Genomic DNA, 26,885 nt, shown 5'->3' with positions numbered 1-26,885 from the left:
TCCTGCTGCAAAGTGTGAGCCAAGCTTACAAGGAAAAAAGCAGACCTCTGCATACACATCACAGGCACATGTACAGTCTGAATTTGAATAATGCTTTATTAAAGACGGACTAATGGGCAATCTTTATACAGTCTGAATTATCATACGAGCGAATCAGCAGTTGGTTTACTTTTTTGGAAGTTGCTTGTGAACAAAGTGCTGTCATCTTTACACGGGGACAAAGTCTGTAGCCTCGTACATCACTTACAAACCTTTAGCAGGCGTTTAAAAAAAAAATGTCCTAAAAAAATTCTACATACATACAATTAGTATTAATGTTTCAAGCTTAAATAGAGACTGTGACACCAGCAGCTTCACCCGAGGTCACCTCCATTATTACGCTTTCCGGGGCTGTCTGCTGGAACTCAGCATCTGAGGGGCACAGAGCACAGAACACATGTAAACAAGCAGGACAGCGCTGCCTGGTGAGTGACATTGTGGAAAAGATCACCAGTTTTATATTACAGCATCCAAAAATGTATCAGCTTATGCATTTATGGCCAATGAAACCTCACTCCATATAAACAGAGGTCAGATGTGCCAACCTCCTAATGAGGGAAGGGGGAGAGAAAGAGAATAGCACGAAACGTATGAGTCCATGAAGGAGTCTTATCGCGCATTTGACCCACTCCCTCTGTAGTTCATTCCCTCTATATGCCCTGGATTTTGCACACTCAGTGTATATTTACCTTTTCTTGGCTGCACACCCACCACAATACAGTCATCATCATCCTCTTCCTCCGTATCTGCTTGGAAACCGTCCGTCTCCACAGCTCCTGTCTGAACAACCCACAACAGCCAGGATGTTAAAAAGCGGCTGCATTGAAGCAAGGCCTGCTGGGGGAACCGGCCTTCTGAGAAGATGGGAGGCAGAGGAGAGAGAGGGGGGTACCACAGAGATAGAAGGGGTGGGAATGGGTGCGACAGAGGGGAGAGGGGTCTAACAGAACCTGAAGTAGCAGGGCCTACACTGCTCATTACTGGAAATGCATTGGCTCATGACTAATGGCGCCCTTGTGGACCCCAAATTCTTGCTAGCGTCACACCTACAGTAACCTGTATTGCCTCTGCCCAATAGGATTGAGATGGGGCCCTGTGGTAATCACAGGGTGTGGTGCGAGTCTCCTCCCTATCCCCCTCATTCCAGTTCCTTGTGACCATTAGCAAATCACTACCCGAGGTACAGGGAGATGTTACAGTTGGCTCTCAGGCAGGGCCTGCTCCTGTAAAACTGTAGAGAGGATGCTAGCTAAGAGCTCAGCGTTTGTGCGGTGTTCTAGCCTCTCACCGTCTCCAGTTCCTTGGCTCTCTTCATGAACTGGGTGATGGACATGCTCCCTGCTGATTTCCGCTTTCCGGACACTGGCGTGGTCTGTGTGGATCCCCCAGCTGGCCCGTTGGCACTGCTGTCCTCTCGAATGGATGAGCTCAGGAGGGTGAGGTAAGTCCACTGGCACGGCACAGGCAGCTTCTCTTGCTCGAAGCTCTTCAGAACGTCTGCATGCACATACCAGCACCTGCGGTGGTCCGGCCGCTTCTCGTACACAGAATTCTCAGAGATGATACGTTTGAGGCGGGCCTTTGAGGGCATGACAACGTCATTGCTGGGTGTGAGGGGTCTGGAGTTGGGGCTGCTGGGACTAGTGCCTCCACTGCCCGGCATGTTACTAGCACCTCCCTCAGAGAACAGGTCGCGACGGCAACACTCCTGGAACTCCTGGATGATGACTTTGCTGCCATTCACATTCCCGTGGAGCAGTGGGAGGAGGTGAGACAGAACTGAGCAGGGGAGAAGAGGGGGATGTTAAGACTGCATGGGGTAAGGGGCAAATTTACTCCTTGTACACGTACGCACGCACGCCGACAATAGGATAAAATGCAAATAACGTAGAAAAGAGAAACTCCAATAATCGGTTACAGCACCACGATCCTGAGCTAACTGCCATCAACTCGACAGGCAGTTAACGCAAGATTGCAGTCCAATACCCATAACATATCCTAGAGCAGGGGGGGTGCAAGATTTTTTAGGGGTGACGTGGCCGTTACAGGCCGCGTTCTCTCCTGAAGGCATTTCAATTAAATGCTGGGAATTGAGTGACGCCTCTGCAACTTTACCATAACTTTCCAGCGACTCGTCACCATGGCAACCTGGCGTAATTTGCCTCTGGAGCAGAGCGAGCAGGTAGGGGGGCGCAGGGAGAAGAGTTTGCGCACCCCTGCCCTAGTCTCCCCCAGGGTCTCTTTGCTTATCCATGTTTGGCATCTGTTTATTGACCAGGATATAGTAATAAGGTTTACTCTTACAGAGCATCCTCCCGAGAGCCCATTATCCCCCAACACTCCCCAATATCAATGTATTAATGGGTTTCCGCTGACAGTTGAGTTTCTGTCCGGAATCTGATGCACTGCAGGACGTATCCAGAAATCCATCAAACCTGGGCCTGAACCAGGCTGTATAATACATCAAGGTAGGTTTCTTTGTATGGATTTCCCTGTATAGTTTTATCTAAGCTCCATCATCTCAGCAATTAAAAGGGACTGAAGTGGTTTATAATATATTCTATGGCTCACGGGTGATCCCATCCATGAAAAGGTTAATTCTGTTGACCCCCGCCCCCTTACTTTTCCAGTCCTTAAACCGTTGCTTGCCACTGGCTTCCTGCGCCAATTCCTCCTCAGCGGCAGGCAGCTCCAGGACACAGGTGGCAAATCTCTGCAGTACCCTGATCTCACTGGCCCCACTGCCCTGCCACACACAGCCGATCACTCTGGGCTGCAGAAAGCGGAGCTTCTTCCCCTTGGACAGCAGCTCATCCCATTCCTTAGCCTTCAACTTCTGACGCACCTTCTGATTCTCTGGGTCTGTTTGTTCCTGAGACGGCAGAAGGGAGCGGAGGTAAGTACTGAGAGCCACTGCGCAGAGGTAACGAGAGCGCGAGCCACTGAGCGGGAGGGGAGCCGGGGTTCTGAGAGCGCTAGTCACGGAGCGGGAGGGGAGCAGGGGTACTGAGAGCGCTAGTCACGGAGCGGGAGGGGAGCAGGGGTACTGAGAGCGCAAGTCACGGACCGGGAGAGGAGCAGAAGTACTGAGAGCGCAAGTCACGGACCGGGAGGGGAGCAGAGGTACTGAGAGCGCAAGTCACTGAGGGGGGAGCAGAGGTACTGAGAGCGCGAGTCACTGAGGGGGGAGCAGTGGTACTGAGAGCGCGAGTCACTGAGGGGGGAGCAGAGGTACTGAGAGCGCGAGTCACTGAGGGGGGAGCAGTGGTTCTGAGAGCGCGAGTCACTGAGGGGGGAGCAGAGGTACAGAGAGCGCGAGTCACTGAGGGGGGAGCAGAGGTACTGAGAGCGCGAGTCACTGAGGGGGGAGCAGTGGTACTGAGAGCGCGAGTCACTGAGGGGGGAGCAGAGGTACTGAGAGCGCGAGTCACTGAGGGGGGAGCAGAGGTACAGAGAGCGCGAGTCACTGAGGGGGGAGCAGAGGTACTGAGAGCGCGAGTCACTGAGGGGGGAGCAGAGGTACTGAGAGCGCGAGTCACTTAGGGGGGAGCAGAGGTACTGAGAGCGCGAGTCACTGAGGAGGGAGCAGAGGTACTGAGAGCGCGAGTCACTGAGGGGGGAGCAGAGGTACTGAGAGCGCGAGTCACTGAGGGGGGAGCAGAGGTACTGAGAGCGCGAGTCACTGAGGGGGGAGCAGAGGTACTGAGAGCGCGAGTCACTGAGGGGGGAGCAGAGGTACTGAGAGCGCGAGTCACTGAGGGGGGAGCAGAGGTACTGAGAGCGCGAGTCACTGAGGGGGGAGCAGAGGTACTGAGATATTTTACATGGTACACTACTACAAACAACCCATAGGAACATAAAGTGTCAGACACATTGTGAGGGCCAGTAATAAAGTCTCAGGGAGACGCGCCTGTGAATCCTTACATAAGGAGTTATTTGCTTGGGGGAACATCCAACTAGAATTCTGATAAAAGAAAATAAATCTGCTGAGAAAGCTCAGTGATCAGATTTAAAAACATGGTGTTGGATGTTTGTGCAGGTTGAAGGGTGGATCACCAAGTAATATTTTGCATTTCTACATGTAAAGTCTGCATCCTAACCAAAGATAACAGTAAGGGCGCGCTTATAGTGCTGGCGACCGATGACGTTACCCGCCAAAGTTATAATTTGATGCGACGTCGCTGGCAACAAGGCCTGGGACGTCACGAAAGGGGGCGAGCCACGGTCTCCGATTGGTTTAGAGACAACCACGTGGCGACTCTCTAAAAAAATCAAATACTTCAACATTTTTGGTCGCGCCGTCGCGCTTACTATAATCGCTTGCGACGAAGTCAATGTATTTGTTCCGGAGCGACGTCGCGTCGCCGGGCACTAGAAGCGCAGCCTAAATGTTATTTCTTCTCTAAAAAAAAGCCTGCGTTCGCACCCTCAGAAGTACGCACACTGCTTTGGCTCATACGCTCACTCCCTTTCTCCGGCACTCACCACCTCGGAGGCTCCTTCATCCTCAGACAAGTAACCGTGAGGCACAAAGAATCCATCGTTGTCCTCCTCATCCTCTCCAGCCTCATCGTCGTCATCCTAACAAACATGGAAATACAGAACTAAACTTGCAGCAAAGCAGCAGCCCGGGGAGAGGGGCCCTGGGAGAGGGGCCCGGGGAGAGGGGCCCGGGGCAAAAAGATTCATGTGACAACTCTACGTATCCTCATTTAAGTTCTCTGCAGGGCCACACAGCACATAAGGGATTGATTGTGTCACCTTTTATCAGTGTCACGGTTTATTCTGGGTCCGTTATGATACACAGTTCAGCTCCATTTAACATCCTTCTAGTCAGCACCACAGGAAGGTCACCTTCCTGTCTCCACTCACCCCCTCGCTGTGGGACAGAGACTCCCCAGGCTCCTCCTCCTCCCACTCCTCATCACTGTCTACTACATAGTCCAACAGCTTCTGCAAAAAGACATTTAAAAAAGGAAATAAAGGGTTTTTTAGATCCTGGCAAAATCTTTTGTTTTACACTTTAACCTGGAGATGAATCAATGATCTATTAACGGGACAACAGTGAAGCAGATTACACCATACCGATGCGCTGCCGGAGGCACACGTAGTGTTTCCAAGTACAGCGCACATTTCTTTCTACAAATGCTCATGTATTATACTACTGATTCTGTGCAAACATTCACAAATACCTTCTGAATAAAGCATGTTTCTCTCCTGTACTGCTAACCACAACACATACACCACCTGCAGTGTGTGCAGGTCTCCTCCTCAGACTGCAAGCTCTTCAGGACAAGGATGTCTTTGCCTAATGTTTACTTTTAGGTTTGATGCCTGTATTGCATTTCAATTTGCCGTATTCCTGGTCTTTCCTGTACTGTTGTCTATATGACTGGGGGCTACATAAATTAGGATTTACATGTACATAGTGCTATGTATTAACAGCCGGTGGTGCTAGCCGTCTCCCCCTATACACAAGCAGTGTATATATATATATATATATATATATGTATATATATCTCTCAACTCACAGTGTCCTGTGTCCAGGGTTTGCGTGAGCAGATGACCTGACTCTTTCTGTTCCACGTGCCCCAGTACGCAGGACGGTGATTCTCACAGAACTGCAGCAGCTTCATTCGTCCAAATTTCCTGCGCTCTGGGACATCGTCCTTCTTCTCTGACTCAACGAGCATCACTTCCCCATCCAGGGCAGCGTCCGGCTCCTCCAGGACCTGCACCTCGTCTGCCTCACTGGTCACTGCCATCACATCACTGCGGAGGAGAGCACATGGAGGGATGTCCATATCGAACACCAGCTTTACACTGTAACCCGAATAATATCTATTCCCAGGGATTACTGGCATGGTAAGAGACCTGGAGGTTTCACTCGGACTCCTTATATGTAATAAAAGCTATAAAATAAGCAGATTGTGTATAATCCATGTAGCGTTCCAAAATGATTAAGGAAACAAAAAGGTTACTTTATATATGCATACGAAAACAAAATTAGAATACAGGCTACTACTACAACGATGGGTTTTTAGGTTATAAGAGTACAACAGGGAAGCCAAGACTCCCGGAAAGCTCAGAAAAATAAAATGGATGCCTCCGTGGTAACAAGGTTGTAAACCCCTGGCGCAGATACAGCATGAGGCGCCCGCCACACACCTGCTCTCCGCGGCCACGCCCCTGCGCAGCACCACGGTGCGTTCCGACCTGCGCAGCGCCCGGGTCTTTATCTCCCTCAGGAAGGACCGGTCGGAGCTCTGCTGCTGCAGGAGCTCGTCCAGCTGCTCGGAGGCTTCCTGGTCAAAGTCAATGCGGCACAGAGGGGCCAGGGCCATGTTCTTCTTAATCTCAAAGGGGGCAAACTTGCCACAGAAACTGGCAAAGGTCTGAGAGGAGCCAGAGGGCGGGGGGCGAAGAGGGGAGAAAGGAAGAACAGGTTAGAGCAAACTCAGCGAGAGAGGGGGGAGGGCAAGACACACAGGTATATCCCCGTTACCAAGTGCATCTTTAAACATAACATGCTTAGGCTTTAACAAATCCCTTTAGACACAATATTTTAATACGGCGCCTCAATATATAATGTCCTCCTCTGTGACGTGCCAGCGATGAGGCTGAACAAGTCAGTAAATGTGTTACCCAGTAAGGGTCAAGAATGGAAGAACTAACTAGGGGCAGTTCAGCTCTCACCAAAGCAGGGGTCGGCAACTCCAATCAAGGGCCACCAACAGGTCAGGTTTTCAGGATATTCCTGCTTCAGCACCGGTGGTTCAGTCAAAGATTGAGTCACCGGTGCTGAAGCAGGGGTATCCTGAAAACCTTTCCTGTTGGTGGCCCTTGAGGACGGGCGTTGCCGACCCCTGCACCAGCTGTGGGATTTTGCTGGGTCTGAGAGACTGGGGATGAACAGGTCTCGTGGCTGGTGAGGGAAGGCGAGATTTCTGCTCGAGTCCTGCAGAACACCGGTGCCAAGTGAAACCCTTTTACCAAAAGTGATTCTTACCTTGGGGGCATGTGGAGTTTTGGGTTTCTGGAAAAACCTTGTGATTTCAGCCTTCCCTGCTTTCATATGCTAGGAAACAAATGTGAAAAGGGCACTCACACACAGGAATCACAATTAGGTGGTAACTATTTCACAGACCATAAAACAAGTGCTTTTGTACAAAGTACGAGCTGTACCTTTTCCACATCTTTTAACCGCTTTTCCTCCTCTTTTTTCCGTTTCTCTTCTTGTTTAGCCCTTTGAAACAAAACAGTCGGCAGAGAGGAATTAACAAGATGAATGCAGAATATTCAAAGAAACCGCATCCTCACTCCACACACCAAGGGCCTGTAATGCAAACAGGAGTCAGCTCTTGGTTTGAAAACAGGAATAGTCTGTGTCTTTATTATAAAACATCTAATTGCTGTCAGCATTATACCTACCTCCTGAGCATTATCAGTATGAGCCGACTGTTGGGGATGAGAGCAACCTTCCACATGTGCTTTAGACCCCGGTTCACTACTTGTGACTCAGTGTGTAATACTACTGCATCTTAAAAATCACATCCAGGCAACTGGATACAAGTGCTAAATGGATAACCAAAACAGGTAGCACTGCAATGGCTCTGGCAGGGGGGACATGCATTGAGTGCCACGTCAGAGGTACTGAGGTGGTAACACTGCTGCTTTGGGAACCAGAGCAACCAAATTAACCATTTCCATGCCTCCTGCAGCAAGTGTGTAAACTACCACCATGCAACGTGCGTGCAAAGTTCTGACCCATTGCCCCGCCACCTTCCCCACACCAGAGCAAAGAAACTTACTCCAGGGCATCCAACTTCTCCTTTTTCTTCTCCTCCTTGAGCCGTAGTTTCTCCGCCTTCTCCTTGTCTTCCTTCTCCTTTTTCTCTTTCTTCTCCTTTTCCTTCTCCTTCTCCCGCTCATCTTTCTTCTTCTTCGCTTCCTCCTTCGCTCGTTCCCTGGTTACCTTGGCCTCCTCCTTCACCCGCTCTCGCTCCTCCTTCTCGGCCTGCAGCTTCCTCCTCTTTTCTTCCTGCTCTTTGTCCTGCGGGGGGAGAGCGCGCGGGTGAGAACCGTACACAGGTCAGGAATTTCCTCTACCACGGCTCCTGGGCATTGCAGGTCAGGAGGCAGGTTGCCCCTCGCAAGGATGCCACAGAACACCAACAGTCCAGGTTCAAACTTCTTCGCTTCCAGAGGGGACACCAACGCACTGCAGAGGTCCCTCTGGCACCAAGGGGTTAACCCCCAAATCTGTTACTAGCAAGTTCCCCATATCATGAGCAAGTCATGCTCAGAATCCCACCCCACTGAAGATACACAGTTGATCTGCGCTCCACATTGGAGGATTCCAGATAACTAGAGCTTCTTAGCCCCAAGAAACAGTGTGGGGGTGCAGAGAAAATCGGCCCTTAACATCTGCATAGGATGGGGTGAAAATTAAGTGGGTTCAATAAAGCAGCAATCCCCCCAGAAGTCTTTATAAGTTTTACTTCTACGTTCCTATCTTGGCCCCCTGAGCAGGTCCAGTTTATTTTATTGATGCTTTTCTAGTGTTAAAAAAAACAAAACAAAACATGCTTTGTTCCTCTCTAGCTGCTGGGGCTCCATGGTAACCTTTAGACTTCCAATGAGTTCTGGGAGAGAGCTTCATTTTAAAGAGACACTCCAAGCAACACCTGTTTTTTTTTTTTTTTTTTTTAAACGGGGGCTCTCCGGAGCTGAACTATGTTGATTTCAGCTCCAGGGACCCCTTACTTCCAGAGATAATTACCTCGTTAGGTGCTGCCAAGAGCCCTGGCTGGGTGATCAATATGGCTGTTTTATAGTCCCACGGGCCAATAAGAATGCAACTTCATCTCTGGTCTCTTCCTATTGGCTCACGTGACGCGGAGCGTTAAACTGCAGAGAGATACCGGCAGAACCTACGGGAGGCAAGTACCCCCGGAGCTGAAGTCAACACGGTTCAGCTCCGCAGACCTCCTGGCTTCAAACCTATTACAATAAAAAAGTAGTGTCGCTTGGAGCTCTCCAACCATCCAGGCAGTTAATAGTTAAAACGTTTATACCTCCTGAACGAAGCATTAGATTTTAAAAACAAACAGCGTTGGAAAGGGCAAGAAAAGCTCTTGTAAAGTAAAATGCTGCTTTAACCTCTGCTGTTTTAGGAGACCGATGCAGGTTTGAAGTGTGGCAATTCACGGTGCCAACATACAGCACGTTCATTTTAATCACGAATAAACATTTACCCAATTAAGATGACATGCGTCTATTGGTCACAGACCGCACCCACTGCCGAAATAATATAATGCAGTATTTTACAACCAAACTTACTCTTTGTCTTTTCTTTTCTGTAGAAGGTTTGTTCCCAGTAACCTGAAAGAAAAGAAGAAACATACTTTTTACACACGCGTTGGAACATTTCTCATCTCTGGAAAAAGCGAGTAGAATACATTTGAATTGTGCAGATGCACCAAAGTATCTGTTTCAAATGGAAATCTCAGAGTAATCCAATCTGATTCACCAAAAGCAGCATTTGAACATCTTACAGGATACAGGGTCCTTGAACTGCACTTGGTTATAGACAGTGGTTAGCTGCAGCAAGAACTGTCACATTAAGGGCAAATGTGTACATTACTATTTTCTGACTAAAGTGTTTATATGGGAAAATGCCGGTTTTAATCACACGCTGGCAATCTCATCTTGTGCACTCACTAGGACGTACCCCTCCTGTCTCCCACACTGAAAGAGGCCGGAGCAGTAGCCAGCCCATAGTGCGGGTGTACAAGCAGCGGCCAGAGTACGAGGACTCACTTTATGCACCGGTGTGGTGGCCGGTGAGGGGCTGATACGGTCCCTGTGCTCGGGACCTGTCTTGCCATCAGGAGAGCTCCCAGAAACCGAGGAACTGGGGGAGGAAAGGGTGGCAGAGTCTTCTTCTGCAGAGGAATCTTCCTCGTGCTCTCCCTCCTCCACGGGCGACGGCTTTGTAACTACAAGCTTCTCCAGTACTACCACAGGCAGCCTTATTTGCTTCACAAATGTGTTATTGCTCTGCGGTTTTCTAGCTTCCTGCAAGTCGGAGCACAGCTCTGAAAGTTTAGCACAGTTAGCTTGCTCCTGAGTCTCAGCCTGCATAGAAACATTGCAGTGGTCAGTCTGACTGGACTTCAGAAAGCTGGGTGGGCTGCTCTCCTGGGGGGCAGTTCCATTTGTCAGGTCTGTGGGGGTCTCTTTATGTAGCGTGGTCTGGTTGGGGAGGCCACTGTTTGAGTCCTCTGTTAGGTCAATGGTGATGGATTGGGTCGAATGGCTGCCTTTGGCGCTCTTCCTGAAAAACTGGTCCAGTGGCCCCCTCCCGTTCACAGTCTTTGAGAGCGGAGGCAGTTCCTCTGTCTCCATTTCACAGTCATTCTCCAGGTCCTCTGTGGACGTGTTGAGCGGGTGAAGGCTGTTTTGGGTTGAGGCATTCTGGCTGCTTTTAACTCTCTTCGGTTTCAGATTTCCTTCCTCCTCCTTTGGGACAGGATTCATGCGCTTGAAAGGTAACCGAGCTGGAAAATAAAGAACATTAAAATGAGCAGATAAAACACTGTAGGCCTGTCAGCATGCGAGACGCCGCCTCACACTGCAGGCCTGTCAGCCTTACATATTTGGAACAGAGGGGGGGTCCTCTGGTTTCCATCCTTACTGGTGCAGGTACCAGTGCATTCAGTGAAAACAAGGCTATCGTCCAATAGGAAGCTGCAACCAATGACATTGTAAGTTCCTGTGGATCCGATGAGACTTGGCAGCCATGCCGTTTCCCCAGGAGGAACTTGGGAAACGGCTTAAAAAGTAGTAGCTCAGTTCACATCCGGAGGACCTTCTGCATTACTGCTTTAAATTAAGACAATGACTAATCAAATGGCTCACTCATGTAGGGCAGTATACGCAACCTGTGTTTTGTGACAACCTGGGGCCTGACTCCCTGAAAAATACTTTGCCATAGTGGATATATAACTCAGACAATAATTGCTGTTATTGTAATATTATACATAATGGGTTTAAAATGGGTTTAAAATGTTCCTTCTCGATGAAGGACCCCAAGAGGTTTGAAAGCTTGTAACACATTTACTATTTGTTGGCCCAATAAAAGGGATCATGCTCCCTCTCCCTCCTTTGTTACAACATGGAAGTAAGTACCAACACAGCTACCCACCATTCTGTTTACTGTAATCATCCAAGTTATAATAAAGAATGCAGTTTATTTAAAAATACAAGACCAACCACAGCAATAGTATTTGTATATGCATATATCTGGGCTAGAGTTCTAGACTCACAGTAGATATTTTAGGGTAACAAGCTGGAGGAATTTTTTTTTTTTGGGGGGGTACCGCAGATCTTTGCATTTTGACCTTTTTGAGGGGGCAAATAGATAAATGGCCACCCAATCTCCCTCCAGCCCGGTTATAGTACCTTGAACCATCTTCTTTCCTGGTGCAGCTCTGGGTGTTGATTTGGCTGCAGAAAAAAAAATGAAGATGCCCCCAATCAGTGCACTGGGTCATAACTCCTCATAACTGGGGTTAGAGGAGGAACGTCTTGCTCTCCTAATAGTGTTATATAGAAGGGAAGGTCTGTCACAGCCTATTAGAGTCTTATATGGGGGGGGTCTGCAATGACATCCCTTTTTAGCAGCTTTATATGGGGGTTGGGTCTGTCCCAGCGTTATATGGGGTGGTTTATATGGGGTAGCTGTGTCTTTTGTGTTACAGCGTTATGTCGAGGGAGGGGGTCTGTCACAGCCCTATGTAGCAGCGTTATATAGGGGGAGCGTAGGTCACATGCGTGTATATCAGTGTTAGACAGCGGGGTAATATAGAAAGGTGTTATTGTTAATGGAGGATATTTCGCTTCCTAATTGGGCTAAACGATGTCACGACCAGGTATATTTACGTCACACACCGTCAGAGGACGCGTGACGTCAGTCAGAAGATACGTGACGTCAGTTACACGCACGGTTAAATCCCTGTGTTTACCTGCCGGGCTCCGTTTGCTTTTCTCTCGGGTCTTAGTTCCGTTCTCCGGTCTTTCAGTCCCCGGCATCTCTCCAGACTCAGACACCCGGCCGCTGCAGCCGTTCACGGACCCCTCCCCGCGGTCTCACTGGCCCCTCCCCGCGGTCTCGGTGTGCCCTGCCCTGGTTCAGTCCCGTCCCCGGTAAACTTCGCGCTCCGCGCGCCCTGTGTCTCGCGCTTGTATTTTGGCGGGAAGGGTCGGAGCAGCCGGCCGCCCTAGCACCCGATTGGCCGGACACACTCATGTGACCTCGGGCAAAAAACTGAACCAATCCCCGGCCAGCTCCGTATATGCCACAGGCTCGCTCTGTTTTGGACGCCCGGGATTGGATGCAAGTGGCAAATTACGACCCGCTGATTGATTGGCTAAACCCTACGTCACAATAATTATAGGCGGAACTTTCCTTTCCATACAACGATTGGCTGTAAATCTCAGCCCCCTGCGGTGGGCAGGGACCTAAACTGCGTCACAAGGCTTGAAGCCCCCGTGGCCATCTTTAATGGAGGCACTGCCTGCTGTGAGAGTAGGGCAGGTTAAAGGACTGGAAAACCAGAAGCCAGCACACAGAGCCCCCACGCAGCGTCGGCCCTGCATTACATATAATTATCCTGTTGTGTGTAATATATACATGTTACAGTGATTGTATTGGTATCGTACACGGTCATATATCCCTTTGCTTCTCAGCGCTTGTGCTTTGCCCGATTTAAAGGTGGCCGCCCCGCATTTCAGTCTCCTCTCACCCCGTTGTGAGTGACAGCGCTTTGGCCGGAAGAAGCCCCTCCCCCCGAGCCCGCCCCCTCTTCCTGTCATCTTACCGGAAGTGAGCGGTTGCCATGTAATTTCCTGAGGAGGGGGCGGAGAGGAGGCTGAGCTGTGTCCGGGAGTCCGAGTGTACGAGTTCCGTGTCCGTGAGTCCCACCGGCCGGCGTCATGTCTGTGGCCGGGTTCAAGAAGCAGTTCTACAAGGCCAGCCAGGTGAGGAGGGGGCAGTAGGGCCCTGTGAATGGACCCCCCCAATTGGCATCTATCTGAGGGAGCTATGTGCCCCTGTTTCTTTCCCACCATGTTTATGCCCCCCCCCGTATCTGGGGATTCTCTTATTTGTGACCACTGGGTGAGGTTCCCCCTTGATTGGGATGCTATTATCTTGGGGGAGGGGGTCCCCTTGATCGGGGGGCCAGTATCTGAGTGATTCCCTTTGACTGGGGCCCCTGTATATGGCATTGTAGGCCCCCCCCCTCTGTTTTGGTTCCAGGATGAGGACCACCTCTTAGTGCTGGCAGATGGATTCTGAAGGGTCCGTGGACTGTCACTAGAAGTGACTTTCTTTTTCCTAGTCTGTCTCTTGAACTCCCATTGAAATGTATGTATCTTTATTTGTACCCAGAGATCTCACAGATTCAGAGGATCTCCCGGTGACACAACTGTGTGTAGGGTAGGGGGGTGATACTAGTGCTTATAATTAACGGAACCCTCCCCAAATTACAGCAGATTCGCCTCTAGAAGCCATGCACATCTAGTGACACCCTGGGGCAGTGAGGAATCCTGACCTCCTCATGTCACAGCATTGCAGCTGCTTCACACTTTGGTTGTTGGTGTGTACAGGTGTTCAATGTAATAATGCCCCACATTATACTTGCAAGAGCTGGGCAGCTGTATGTTGGGTGCAATGTGGGGCGCAGTATAGGGTGTGCTGCTGTAACATATGCTTACCAGTTGACTCAGAGCCACTGTTATGTAACAGCCTGTCCTAATCCTAAAGTGTGTGTCACTAGCGATCTGTGTGTGTATGTGTATATATGTATATGTATATGTACACAGAGCTGGGCAGTCATCTAGCTCTTTATGAATGAAGTAGAAATAGCCGTGCTAGTCCTGTTGCGATAGTGCAGAGTAAATGAGTACTTCAGTATTAGGTGATACCTTTTTTTTTTTATTTGGACTGACCAATAGATATAAGACAAGCTTTTCAGAGTTCTCTCTTCCTCGGATAAAGCAAATACTCAATACTGATTTACAGAGATTCCATGAGTTTAATACGGATATAAAAAAATAAAATCACAATCTAAGGCTGTGCTTACAGTAATTATTTGATTTTTCAGGGGCTGTCGCCTCATGTGACAGCCCCTGAACACATCAGGAGCCTGGACGCTTGTGACGCCGCCGCAATGCGAAATACAACTTTCGCTTGCGGTGACGTCACACGTCGACGGTACTATAAGCGCGGCCTGAGATAGGAGGTGGGAATTCATTGCAGAGTAGATGGTAAATAAACAGACAGGGCAATAAATGGATGAAAGGGATAGTGAGAAATGTGGAGAGCATGTAGCACCATATATCCACCAGCAGAGTGAAGGGGGAGAAGAAGGGTGTGAACTTTAAATTAATGCATTAAATGGAAATAGCTGCACTAGTCCAGTTACGATAGTGCAGAGTAAATGAGTACTTCAGTATTAGGTGATACCTTTTTAATTTTGACTAACCATAGATATTACAAGACAAGCTTTCGAGAGTTCTCTCGCTTCCTCAGGTCAGGCAATACTCAAAGATTATAAATAAAAAGTACTCAAAAAAAAAGTACTCATTAAAATTAAGAGACAGGGAGAAACATTACAAAACATTCTGATGGTGTGTAAGAAACCCCATATCAGATTGAAGTCCTCTTATTTTAGTGTCTAAGAGCATTATCATGTTGAGTTTAAATGGGTTCTATTCTTTAGTGCATTTAAACATATAACGCGTTACAATTTCATACAGTAATATCAGTATTCAGTCACACATCAAGGAGGGAGTAGGCAGGAGCTTAGGGTCAACACAACCTTTAAAATGTGCAAGTGAAACAACCTTTTGTAAATAATGTAAATTCAAATGGCTTCCTTAAACAAATCTAACCATGCTTAAATATTTTGGAGATTCATTACAAAACAAATTTCTTTGGGCTCGCCAAATTTAAAGCGTTGGTCAATCAAATGTTTTCTTCGCCCATATTCCACCCTGGGCTTATGAGAGAGCCTATGAAGATTAGGGGATGGAGGACAGTGATATCACACAAGGGAAAAAGCCAGAGGGAATCAAAACCCTCCCAAGTCTTGGAGCGCCCTGTTTACAAAATAACTTTAAATAAATATACCTATAGGTGTCACATGTGGGTAAAGGCACTGCCATTAGAGCATTTTGGTCCTAAAAGAGAATGTGAACTCAGTGTCAGCTGTCCTTGGGCAAGTCACTTGTACTCCTGTGTGTCTTATGCACTAGAATTAGATTGTGAGCTCTTTGGGTCTGGGATTTATTGTGCACGTTGGTGCAAAAAAAAATAATAATAAATATATATATATACACAAAAAACAAGGGCAGTTGGCACACTGTAAACTACTGATCCACTGATGCTTATCCCATATGCACACATGAAATGATTATTTACCAGATGTTGGTCCGGGAAACAGAGACAGCACACAGCCAGATACTTACCTGGCTGTGTGCTGTCTCTGTTTCCCGGACCAACATCTGGTAAATAATAATTTTTTATAATATATATCTAATATATATATATATCTAATATATATCTTTTATATATATATATATATATATATATATATATATATATATATATATATATATCTCTTTCAATAAAGGATTATTGGAGCAGAAGAAAACAATGACTCTCCGTAATTCAAAGAAGAGGAATCATTTTAAACATGGTTTGTTTGACTGGATCAGTGAAAGACCTTCCCAATCCCACGTGTATTTACTGATGAAAAAAACAACTGTATAATGGGGTCTGTGTGTGCTCCTAACCAGAGCTCGTCAGACAGAGGAGAGAGAAAATACCAGACAGGGTGACGGAAAGTGTGCAGAACAGAGTGGGGTATCACACTTGCCCCTCCTCTGTCTTGTGGGGTGGGAATGACGCATGTGAATGTCAGGGCAGCAGTGTATAGAGAAGGTGAGTGAGTGTGAGGGACTGGTGGAGGTTAGTGATATATATTTCTCAGCGGGAAGCTCAAAGACACACACCGCGCACAGTCGGCATTAAAGCTGTCCCTTGTCCCTCTTTGGCTCCTGGAGATATTGTGCAAGCACATCCCTGCCTCCCACTAAACTTGTAGCTAATACAGTACTAACCTATTGCGGGAAGGGCTTGCACCGTATTGCATCTTTTTATATTGCTTTGCAGTGGAAGGGTTACAGCACCTCAGGTTTAGGATTACGATGTGTGGAGGGAGGGCCTGGCAGTGAAGGGGTGCCTCTCACAGCAGCTGTTTTCGTGCAGTTTTTTTGGCCATCCTCAGCAGCTGTGTCTCTGCCAAGATCCTGACACTGCTCCAAATATCTCCAGCCAAAAGCTGAATCAGGGTCCTAAGCTGGGGGGGAGGAGGAGGAGGAGGAAGCAGCAGCAGCAGCAGCAGCAGAGGAAGAGGCCTCCTGAAGGAGGGGTGGGAGGGGGCTGTACATGCAACACCCCCCTCTGAAAATGAAAACTAGTACGGAGTTCCTAGAATCCCAACCAGCGGTACAAGATCCCTTCTCAGGAAGACTATTACCTATGTTAGTCCTAATACACAGAGGACAATATGGACAGCAGGAAGGAAGTGATGCACATTACAGATCAGCAGTTGGGCTTTGGCTGGTGTCCAGTCCTACAGGTCACATCTGCTGGAGATCAGAGGAGATCCAATAAAGAGGTTCTAAAGATGTTAAGCGACCTCAAAGTGGCCCGCGGGATTGGGGATGTTTGAGATAAAGGAGAGGAACTCGAGTGGCGTGAATAAGAGGAAATGTGAGGAAGTACTTCACTGAATAACTAATGAGAGCATGGACCAGCCTTCCCGCAGGGGCGGTGGTGAACACAGCGAAACAAATCCCATCACTGCCCTACAGTAGATCTGGTAAAGATTCGGCACATATGCGTAATATAAAACAAATGTGTTACGCACTTGAGATAAATAGCTGATTTTTGGTCCCCTAGGGGACTTTCTGAGGTTTGATACAGCAGGAATTCAATACTACTTGGGATAAACACAAAGGGGTCTATTATCAAAATACCTCGGTGGCAGAATTGGAGCAAAAGTGTTGCACCAGATTTATTATAGATAAAGATTACATTACTTTCAGGGAATCTCCTTTTGTGTATTAAATCTGGTTCTGTTTTGTTGGCTCCACTTTTGCAACAAGGGGACATTGATTAATACACCCCAAGGGTATAAACGGGAAAACGCCGGAGACCAAATAGGTCTGAGTGTTTACAGCAGCATAGTGATTTGGGGCCAGATTGGGGGGTCCTGACTGTTCCTGCCCTGTGTCCCTGCAGTCACACTGTGAGGTGTTGCATTCGCACACTAGGAACAAGTCATGCGAGTGAAAAATAAATAGAACTTCTATGAACAATGCAGGGCAGGTCCCAGCGAGGATGGAAGGTAAATAGTGAGCTGTGAGGTCTCGCTCCTTTGCTGCTCTCCCACTGTAACAAGGGCACTGAGTGCTCAGTAAGAATAGGAACCCGCCTCCTGCAATGTGGCACCTTATTTTCTGCCAAAGGAACGAGTCACTATCACAGATCCTTCTGGCAGAGCAAGATATTACATCCCACCTAAGAGTGTCCGTGTGTTGTTGCCAGGCTCATGGTGCTGTGTGTTTATTGCCTGATTCCCAGTGGTGTGTGGCGCTGTGCGGTGGCTGGGTCGCCTGGCTCCCGGCGCTGCACGGTGGCTGGGTCGCCTGGCTCCCGGCGCTGCGCGGTGGCTGGGTCGCCTGGCTCCCGACGCTGTGCGGTGGCTGGGTCGCCTGGCTCCCGGCGCTGCGCGGTGGCTGGGTCGCCTGGCTCCCGGCGCTTCGCGGTGGCTGGGTCGTTCGTCTCCCGGCGCTGCGCGGTGGCTGGTCGCCTGGCTCCCGGCGCTGTGCGGTGGCTAGGTCGCCTGGCTCCCAGCGGTGGCTGGGGCTCCTGGCTCCCGGCGCTGTGCGGTAGCTGGGTCGCCTGGCTCCCGGCGCTGTGCGGTGGCTGGGTTGCCTGGCTCCCGGCGCTGTGCGGTGGCTGGGTCGCCTGGCTCCCGGCGCTGTGCGGTGGCTGGGTCGCCTGGCTCCCGGCACTGCACGGTGGCTGGGTCGCCTGGCTCCCGGCACTGCACGGTGGCTGGGTCGCCTGGCTCCCGGCGCTGTGCGGTGGCTGGGTCGCCTGGCTCCCGGCACTGCACGGTGGCTGGGTCGCCTGGCTCCCGGCGCTGTGTGGTGGCAGGGTCGCCTGGCTCCCGGCGCTGTGCGGTGGCTGGGTCGCCTGGCTCCCGGCGCTGTGCGGTGGCTGGTCGCCTGGCTCCTGGCGCTGTGCGGTGGCTGGGTCGCCTGGCTCCCGGCGGTGGCTGGGTCGCCTGGCTCCCGGCGCTGCACGGTGGCTGGGTCGCCTGGCTCCCGGCGGTGGCTGGGTCGCCTGGCTCCCGGCGCTGTGCGGTGGCTGGGTCGCCTGGCTCCCGGCGCTGCGCGGTGGCTGGGTCGCCTGGCTCACGGCGCTGTGCGGTGGCTAGGTCGCCTGGCTCCCGGCGCTGTGCGGTGGCTGGGTCGCCTGGCTCCCGGCGCTGTGCGGTGGCTGGGTCGCCTGGCTCCCGGCGCTGTGCGGTGGCTGGGTCGCCTGGCTCCCGGCGCTGTGCGGTGGCTGGGTCGCCTGGCTCCCGGCGCTGTGCGGTGGCTGGGTCGCCTGGCTCCCGGCACTGCACGGTGGCTGGGTCGCCTGGCTCCCGGCACTGCACGGTGGCTGGGTCGCCTGGCTCCCGGCGCTGCGCGGTGGCTGGGTCGCCTGGCTCCCGGCGCTGTGCGGTGGCTAGGTCGCCTGGCTCCCGGCACTGCACGGTGGCTGGGTCGCCTGGCTCCCGGCGCTGTGCGGTGGCTGGGTCGCCTGGCTCCCGGCACTGCACGGTGGCTGGGTCGCCTGGCTCCCGGCGCTGTGCGGTGGCTGGGTCGCCTGGCTCCCGGCGCTGTGCGGTGGCTAGGTCGCCTGGCTCCCGGCACTGCACGGTGGCTGGGTCGCCTGGCTCCCGGCACTGCACGGTGGCTGGGTCACCTGGCTCCCGGCACTGCACGGTGGCTGGGTCGCCTGGCTCCCGGCGCTGTGCGGTGGCTGGGTCGCCTGGCTCCCGGCGCTGCGCGGTGGCTAGGTCGCCTGGCTCCCGGCGCTGCGCGGTGGCTAGGTCGCCTGGCTCCCGGCGCTGTGCGGTGGCTGGGTCGCCTGGCTCCCGGCGCTGTGCGGTGGCTGGGTCGCCTGGCTCCCGGCGGTGGCTGGGGCTCCCGACGCTGTGCGGTGGCTGCGTCGTGCTTTGTTGCCTGTCTTGCTGCTGGGTATCTGTATGTCTGTGTTTATATTTGAGCTCTTATTAGTCTTATCAGCATAAGTAATATGATTAAACGGAAAGAAAAGAGGAGAATTGGTGGGACCGCATCCCCGTAGAAAATAGAGCAACTCGCCACGTATATAAAAAATGAAAACTATTGGTTACATACTAAAAAACACAGAACAAAATACAACAAGTGACTAGGAATCTCCCCCACCTGTTTCGCACCGAATAGGCGCACTCTAAAGGAGTAGTACTTCTTGAGGAAGTGGCCTATTCGGTGCGAAACGCGTCTCCCTGTCTCTTTATGTATTTTGTTCTGTGTTTTTTAGTATGTAACCAATAAATAGTTTTAATTTTTTATATACCTGACGATTCAAGTATCTGATACCTTTCGTACTTATCCCATTTTGTATCACATCAATATTAAGATATAACAGAGACTTCCTAATACAGGCATACCCCGCATTAAGGTACGCAATGGGCCCGGAGCATGTATGTAAAGCGAAGATGTAGTTAAAGTGAAGCACTACCTTTTTTCCACATCAATGCATGTACTGTACTGCAATCGTCATATACGTGCATATATGATGTAAATAACGCATTTGTAACAGGCTCTTTAGTCTCCCCGCCTGCGCACAGCTTCAGTACAGGTAGGGAGGTGGTATTGCTATTCATGACGTGTTGACAGGCGCATGCGTGAGCTGCCGTTTGCCTATTGGGCGATATGTCCTTACTCGCGAGTGTACTTAAACTGGGGTATGCCTGTATTGGGGAATGTGTCACAGCCTTAACTTGTTCTATAGTGCGGGCGTGCGCGAGTTTTAGTTGGCTGAGGACAGCCAGCCATTCTATAATAGGGCTGCGCACGGCAGGGAGCTTGGGGCGGACCCGGATATTGGTAGTTCAGGAGGAGTGTGAGGAGTGTGAGGAGTGTGAGGAGTGTGAGGAGTGTGAGGAGTGTGAGGAGTGTGAGGAGTGTGAGGAGTGTGAGGAGTGTGAGGAGTGTGAGGAGTGTGAGGAGTGTGAGGAGTGTGAGGAGTGTGAGGAGTGTGAGTCAAAGTTAAATAAATAAAAAATATTTTTATTACATTTTTATTTTAATATTTAATACATAACTCATAATCTACACACATAAACATATACACACACACATATATAAACACACACACACATATAAACACACACACACACACACACACACACACACACATATAAACACACACACACACACATATAAACACACACACACACACATATAAACACACACACACACACATATAAACACACACACATATAAACACACACACACACATATAAACACACACACACACACACACACATATAAACACACACACACACACACACACATATATAAACACACACACACACACACATATAAACACATACACACACACACACACATATAAACACACACACACACACACATATAAACACACACACACACACACACATATATACATACACACACACACACACACATACACACACATATACATACATACACACACACACACATACACACACACACACACACACACACACACACATACACACACATACACACACACACACACACATACATACATACATACACACACAGACACACACACATATACATACACACACAAACACACACATATAAACAAACACACACACATATACATACACACAAACACACACACACACAGACACACAGACACACACATATACATATATATATAAACACACACATATACATATATATATATATATATATATATATATATATATATATATATATATACACACATATATACATATCTATAAACACACACATTATATATAAACACACACACACATTATATATAAACACACACACACATAGACACACAGTACCTTCACTCACAGCATACACACGAAAAGCATGCGGCACGTGCACGCGCGTTAGCACAGGCATACCGCACACCGTATAGAACGGCCCTTATAGTATTACAGTGGGATCCCAGTGCACAGGGATTAGGTAGATAAGAGGTGAGTCAGTCCTCAGCTGTGTCCCTATCGGGGCTCTGTACCTGCCCGGCCCTGCACTGCAAATACAAAGCCTGTGGATTTCTCGCATCTGGAGCACCTTTATTCTTTTAGAATGGAAGCTGTGAGCTTGTATAATACATCACATCAAAGTGTTCCTAGCTTTTGTACCCAGCGTCTAATACAGAGAGAAATGTGTCTGCCTAATTAGAAATTAAACCATTAAAGGGACTTCACCCCTGTTAATCCCTTCCATGCCAAAGAGACCTGCAACAATTGCAATGCATGGTGTAGATCGGCGTGCAGTGCCTATGTGTATACGTGCACTAAAATGTGTGTTCCGCCGCGTATGACGCACCTGCGTGTATTCCACCATGCAGGGCGCACCTGTCTGTCTGTGTGTGTGTAATGCCGCCGTGCATGATGCACGTGTGTGTTCTCTCATGAAGGGCGCACCCGCGTGTCTGCCGCCGCGCGTGGTGCACCCGCGTGTCTGCCGCCGCGCGTGGTGCACCCGCGTGTCTGCCGCCGCGCGTGGTGCATCCGCGTGTCTGCCGCCGCGCGTGGTGCACCCGCGTGTCTGCCGCCGCGCGTGGTGCACCCGCGTGTCTGCCGCCGCGCGTGGTGCACTGTGAACATTAATTTGTAGTATGTCGGGGGCCACGGCCGCCTGAGGTATAGTGGGGTGTAGGGACTAACCGGGTCCCCTTTTGCGGTCCCCACATAAATCCGTTGCGTATACTTGGAGACCCAGACCGTTACTTTACTCCAAAGATGAGGGTGAAGCACGAACCACAGCAATTGTTACAAGAAAATAAATCTAACCTGTATTGCACCGCGCCAGGGCTGAGATTGATATACAAAGTGTAAAATTAAGATGGGGGTCTGCGGTTCCTCTGTAAAAACGTTGTAACCCAGGGGCTGGCACTGGCGGGGGGGGGGGAGTTGGAAATACGTGAGTGTTGATGCTGCCCCACATAGCTGGATCGCTGTCGTCCTGAGGAGACTCCTGACTGACGTGTCCTGGTCACTGTAATCTCTGATCCGCAGCTATTCCTTCTCCACCGTGAATGGAAGAGGCACAGCGATGATTAAACCTTGAATAGACTAGCCTCCCAGGACACCAGCAGCTTAGAACAGTGACTGTCCCTATTGCTTCAGTCTCTTATTAAGTGTTCTGGTTGTGTACCACTGCGACCTGCAGTCTTCATTGCGTGTCTGTGTCTATTGTCATGCGTGACCCAGATAACTTGTGTGCAGGTGCTTTGAATAGGTATCTGTTTCGAAATAGTTTCTCACTTTCTCCTATTTGTACGCTCTCTTCCTCCCTCAATTTTATGGTGTGTGTGTGTGTGGGAGGGGGGGGGGGTGGTGTGGGGGTGGGGGTGTGGGGGTGTGGGTGTGTGGGTGTAAAAAAAAAAGTTTGTTTTTAAATAATATATAACAATAAAAAATAGCAAAGCAGTATAATTCTGTGTTTAGCTTTCTTTCATTTTTTTTTTTTACCGCAAACACACATGAAATGGCAATAGATTCCCCCTGACATCGTGGTTGGGTCTCTGTGTGCCAGTGGCAGGGGTTGCAGTACCTGGTGGTCTCACTCCTCCTCCTTCCCCCGTTGGGTCCTGGTGCTGCTGCTGCCTCTTTTCGCGCAGCCATATTCATTTGGGAAGCGCACCACGGCTAATTACTATTTAATTCTTTATTTTTTTCTAACCGAAAATACCCAATGATTGATCGTGGCGTTTTATTGGTGAAAACCAGTATAGATGTGTGTCTGTCTATGTATGTATGGAGACGTGTGTATGTATACATACAGCTATCTCTGTGTATATCGATGTCTGGGTATGAATATATGTCTCGATACATAGGTGTGTGTGTGTGTGTGTGTGTGTGTGTATGTATGTGTATATATATATATATATATATATATATATATATATATATATATATATATATATATCTCTTGACCTGAAGAAGAGAGGATAACTCTCGAAAGCTTGTCCTATGACATAAATTGTTAGTCCAATAAAAAAGGTATCACCGAATACTGAAGAACTCATTTATTGTGCACTATCGCAACTGGACTAACACGGCTATTTTCTGCTTTATTTATATATAAATTCAGGGCACTCAATATAATTTTAAAAAAATATGACTACAAATAATTTAGCTGAGAATCGGGGTGCTTGCAGTGCAGCCGGGACCTCCATCCAGCAACAGAATAGATAGACCAAAAATAAAAAAAATCTGCAGCACTCTGTAAAGTAAATACTTAGCAAGGGTTTAATGCATCAGACAAGCACAAGGGGTCAGTACAAGACTAGGGGAGCGACATTTCGGGCCTCCCGGTCCTTTATCCAACTCGTGTGTGTGTGTGTTTCTTACATATCCTATAGGGTTTATATTAACCAATTCCATGTCTTTTGAATCAAAATGATGTAGGAATTAGACGATGAGTAATTCAGAGTCAGGGTATGTGCAAAAGTAAGTGACACTCTGGTTTTATCAGCTAAATTAAAGGGGATAATTTTAATCAGGTGTTTAATTAGGTAGATCTTTAGGGGTGAGTTTGGGAGGCCCCACCCTATATGAAGATAAGAAACGTTGTGTACAGGTGTGTGCCACGTCATGCCACAATCAAAAGAAATCTCAGAGGAACTCAAGACGAGCTGTTATTGACGCTCAGTCTAGAAAGTGTTACAAAACCATTTCTAAGGATTTGGGGCTCCACCAATTCACTGTCCGACAGTCTACAAATGGAGAAAGATCAAGTCACTCTGTACCCAGGAGCGGTCGTCCTACCAAAATCTCTCCAAGGACAAACTGGCAAATCGTCCAGGAGGTCACAAAGAACCGCAGAGTAAAATCGAAGGATCTGAAGACCACTATCGCTTTGGCTAATCTGAGTGTTCATGACTCGACTTTCAGAAAAAGACAGAACAAGAATGGTGTGCATGTAAGGATAGCCAAGAAAAAAAACACTGCTCTCTAAAAATAACATTGTTACAAGTCTGATGTTTTCCAAAGCACATAATAGATGATCCACAAGACTTCTGGAACAATGTTCTTTGGACATGTTTCAAAAGTAGAACTTTTTGGCCTCAATCAGAAACGTTGTGTTTTGCGAAAACCAAACGCTACGTTTGAACAGAAGAACCTCATCCCAACAGTCAAGCATGGTGGTGAGTGTGATGGTTTGGGATTGCTTTGCTGCCTCAGGATCTTGACGGGTTGCCATCATTGACACAACCATGAATTCTGCATTGTATCAGAAGATTTTAGAGGAGAAGTCAGGCCATCTATCCGTGAGCTGAAGCGAAAGTGGGTCATGCAGCAAGACAGTGATCCTAAACATACAAGCAGATCTACAACAGAATGGCTGCAGAAAAAATTCTGAGTTTTAGAATTACTTAGTCAAAGTCCGGACCTAAACCACATCCCTATCGATACGTTGTGGCAGGACCTGAAGTGAGCTGTCAATGCAAGGAAGCCCTCAAATGTCACTGAGCTGAAACAGTTCTGTAAGGAGAAATGGGCCAAAATTCCCCAAAACCGATGTGAGACTGACCAGCAGTTACAGGAAACGCTTAGTTGAAGTTATTGCAGCTCAAGGGGGCGCCACCAGGTACTGAATCTAAAGGTTCACATACTTTTTCACACATGGATATTTAATGTTGAATCGTTTCTGGATAAATAAATGTTGAAAAAGTCGTGTTTTGTGTCATTTGTTTGATCAGGTTATCTTTATCTATTATTAGGAGTTAGATTCAGATCTAATAACCTTTTAGGTTTGAAATATGTGAAAAGTAAAATATATGAAAATCCTAAGGGGTTTGCAAACTTTTTTTCGCCACTGTTTATCTGTATATATCTAGCGATAGAAGCAGGCACTCCAGGACTTAAAAAAATAAAAAATAATAGAGTTTATTGCAAATCTATCAACGTTTCGGCTCTACAGGAGGGAGAGGCTCCTGCAGAGCAGGGGTGTGCAATAATTTTCTCCTGCCGTCTTTCTCCCCCCCCCCTCCCCCCCCCCACCTTACCTTGGCTCCGGCAATCTGACGTCACGTTGCCATGGCGTGACCACGCAGCGTCATTTGACGCATTGCGTCTCCAGAAACTGTCTGAGCCAAGGTAAGTGAAGTTTAGAGGCCTTCGCCGCTCACCCGGCATTTCATTTAAATGCCTTCGGGAAGCACGCAGGGCTGTAGAGAACCGAAACGTTGATAGTTTTGCAATAAACTTTATTTCCTTTCCTAAGTCCTGGAGTGCCTGTTTCCATATTGTATGTATGTATGTATGTATGTATGTATGTATGTATGTCTACTAATCCCTTATCACCACTTGTTATGTCCTTATTCTAACAACAGTATATGCTTTTCTACTTAACGGATTAACGTACTGTTCTACTTAACTTCTGTTATCCGTTCTTATTAAATGTTCTCTCTCTGTCTTTCACTCTCTCACACTTATACTCTGTTTTACCATCACCCTCTTAGACTCTGTTTTACTTTCACTCTGTCTCTCCTGCACACTTTCTTATAATTTTATCAGTTTATAATTATTTTCTCATATTTTACTCCCCTTTATCTGTTCCCTGCTCTGTTTTTTTCATGGAAAGGATAGACCATTCGCAGCTCACAAGACACCTTGAATCAAAGCAAAAAAACACTCCTTGAGAAAGTGCCATAACAGCGTGAAACGCGTGGGAGGAGAACCTTTTTTGTTTTGTCCCCAGTATGTTATTTTTAATTATGTAGTATAATACATTTTCTTTTATTTTTGTTCTAACCGGTTCGAGTTGTCCACCAATCCCTAACAGTGTTCTCTGTTCTTCCATGTCCTGACTCCTCCCTGTCCGTTCACCGTCTCTAACCGCTTTATTTTACCAATATACCGGAGAGATCTTTTAACATTGTGTAGTGGCTGGGGCAACCCTCGCTTCACCAAAATGATCCCCTGATAACAGGGCCGGACACGTGGCTCCCTGTCTGGAGCAATACATGTATATCGGCGTGTAATGTGTGTGCCTGTGCATATCACTGTGCAGTGCAAGGTATGCATCTGTGTATCAATGTGCAGTGCACTGCAATGCTTGCACCTCTTACAGTGAACGCGTTAAACTGACATACTTATTTTAATTCACAAGCGGATAAAAAAGTCCCAGGCCTCCGCTACACAAACCTGGAGCTGTTCTGTTGTGGGAGTGGGAGCTGCAGGCTGTGTGCAGTCACTTGACTGGAATCCGTTTCTCTTCCCCAGCTGGTGAGCGAGAAGGTGGGAGGAGCAGAGGGGACCAAACTTGATGAGGACTTCAAAGAGATGGAGAAGGTGAGAGCGACCAATCAGAGGCTTCACACCACAAGGAATGTGAGACTGACCAATCAAAAGGCTGCGTTCAGCAATGGCCCTGGGCCTGAGCGATTGGAA

General features: G+C 48.6%; 2 protein-coding genes across 3 annotated transcripts in view; one reads left to right on the top strand and one right to left on the bottom strand.

Annotated features, from left to right (window-relative positions):
* Positions 1 to 78: 78 nt before the first annotated feature.
* Positions 79 to 12,361, bottom strand: CHAF1A (chromatin assembly factor 1 subunit A). Its single transcript, XM_075611357.1, has 15 exons — positions 12,069 to 12,361; positions 11,506 to 11,550; positions 9,862 to 10,601; positions 9,382 to 9,423; positions 7,851 to 8,092; positions 7,225 to 7,285; positions 7,049 to 7,117; positions 6,208 to 6,434; positions 5,571 to 5,811; positions 4,912 to 4,992; positions 4,525 to 4,620; positions 2,662 to 2,911; positions 1,328 to 1,818; positions 729 to 819; positions 79 to 411 (listed from the first exon to the last, which is right to left on the bottom strand). Exons 1-15 carry the CDS (start codon positions 12,133 to 12,135, stop codon positions 326 to 328), a joined length of 2,829 nt encoding a protein of 942 aa, XP_075467472.1. The 5' UTR covers positions 12,136 to 12,361; the 3' UTR covers positions 79 to 325.
* A 549-nt stretch (positions 12,362 to 12,910) lies between these two features.
* The window catches only part of SH3GL1 (SH3 domain containing GRB2 like 1, endophilin A2), a 29,650-nt gene continuing 15,675 nt past the window's right edge, over positions 12,911 to 26,885 (top strand). Inside the window, exons 1-3 of one of the 2 annotated variants that reach the window (XM_075611380.1) lie at positions 12,919 to 13,083; positions 26,082 to 26,192; positions 26,718 to 26,786. In XM_075611380.1, the coding sequence (XP_075467495.1) occupies positions 26,778 to 26,786 (9 nt within the window). In that variant the 5' untranslated portion in view covers positions 12,919 to 13,083; positions 26,082 to 26,192; positions 26,718 to 26,777. Of the gene's footprint in view, positions 13,084 to 26,081; positions 26,193 to 26,717; positions 26,787 to 26,885 lie in introns of both variants that reach the window. The other variant, XM_075611379.1, reaches the window with a different exon arrangement.

Source organism: Ascaphus truei, chromosome 8 (genome assembly GCF_040206685.1).
Source record: "Ascaphus truei isolate aAscTru1 chromosome 8, aAscTru1.hap1, whole genome shotgun sequence".
NCBI classification, from domain to species: Eukaryota; Metazoa; Chordata; class Amphibia; order Anura; family Ascaphidae; genus Ascaphus; species Ascaphus truei.
This window is presented reverse-complemented; position numbering and strand designations above follow the sequence as displayed.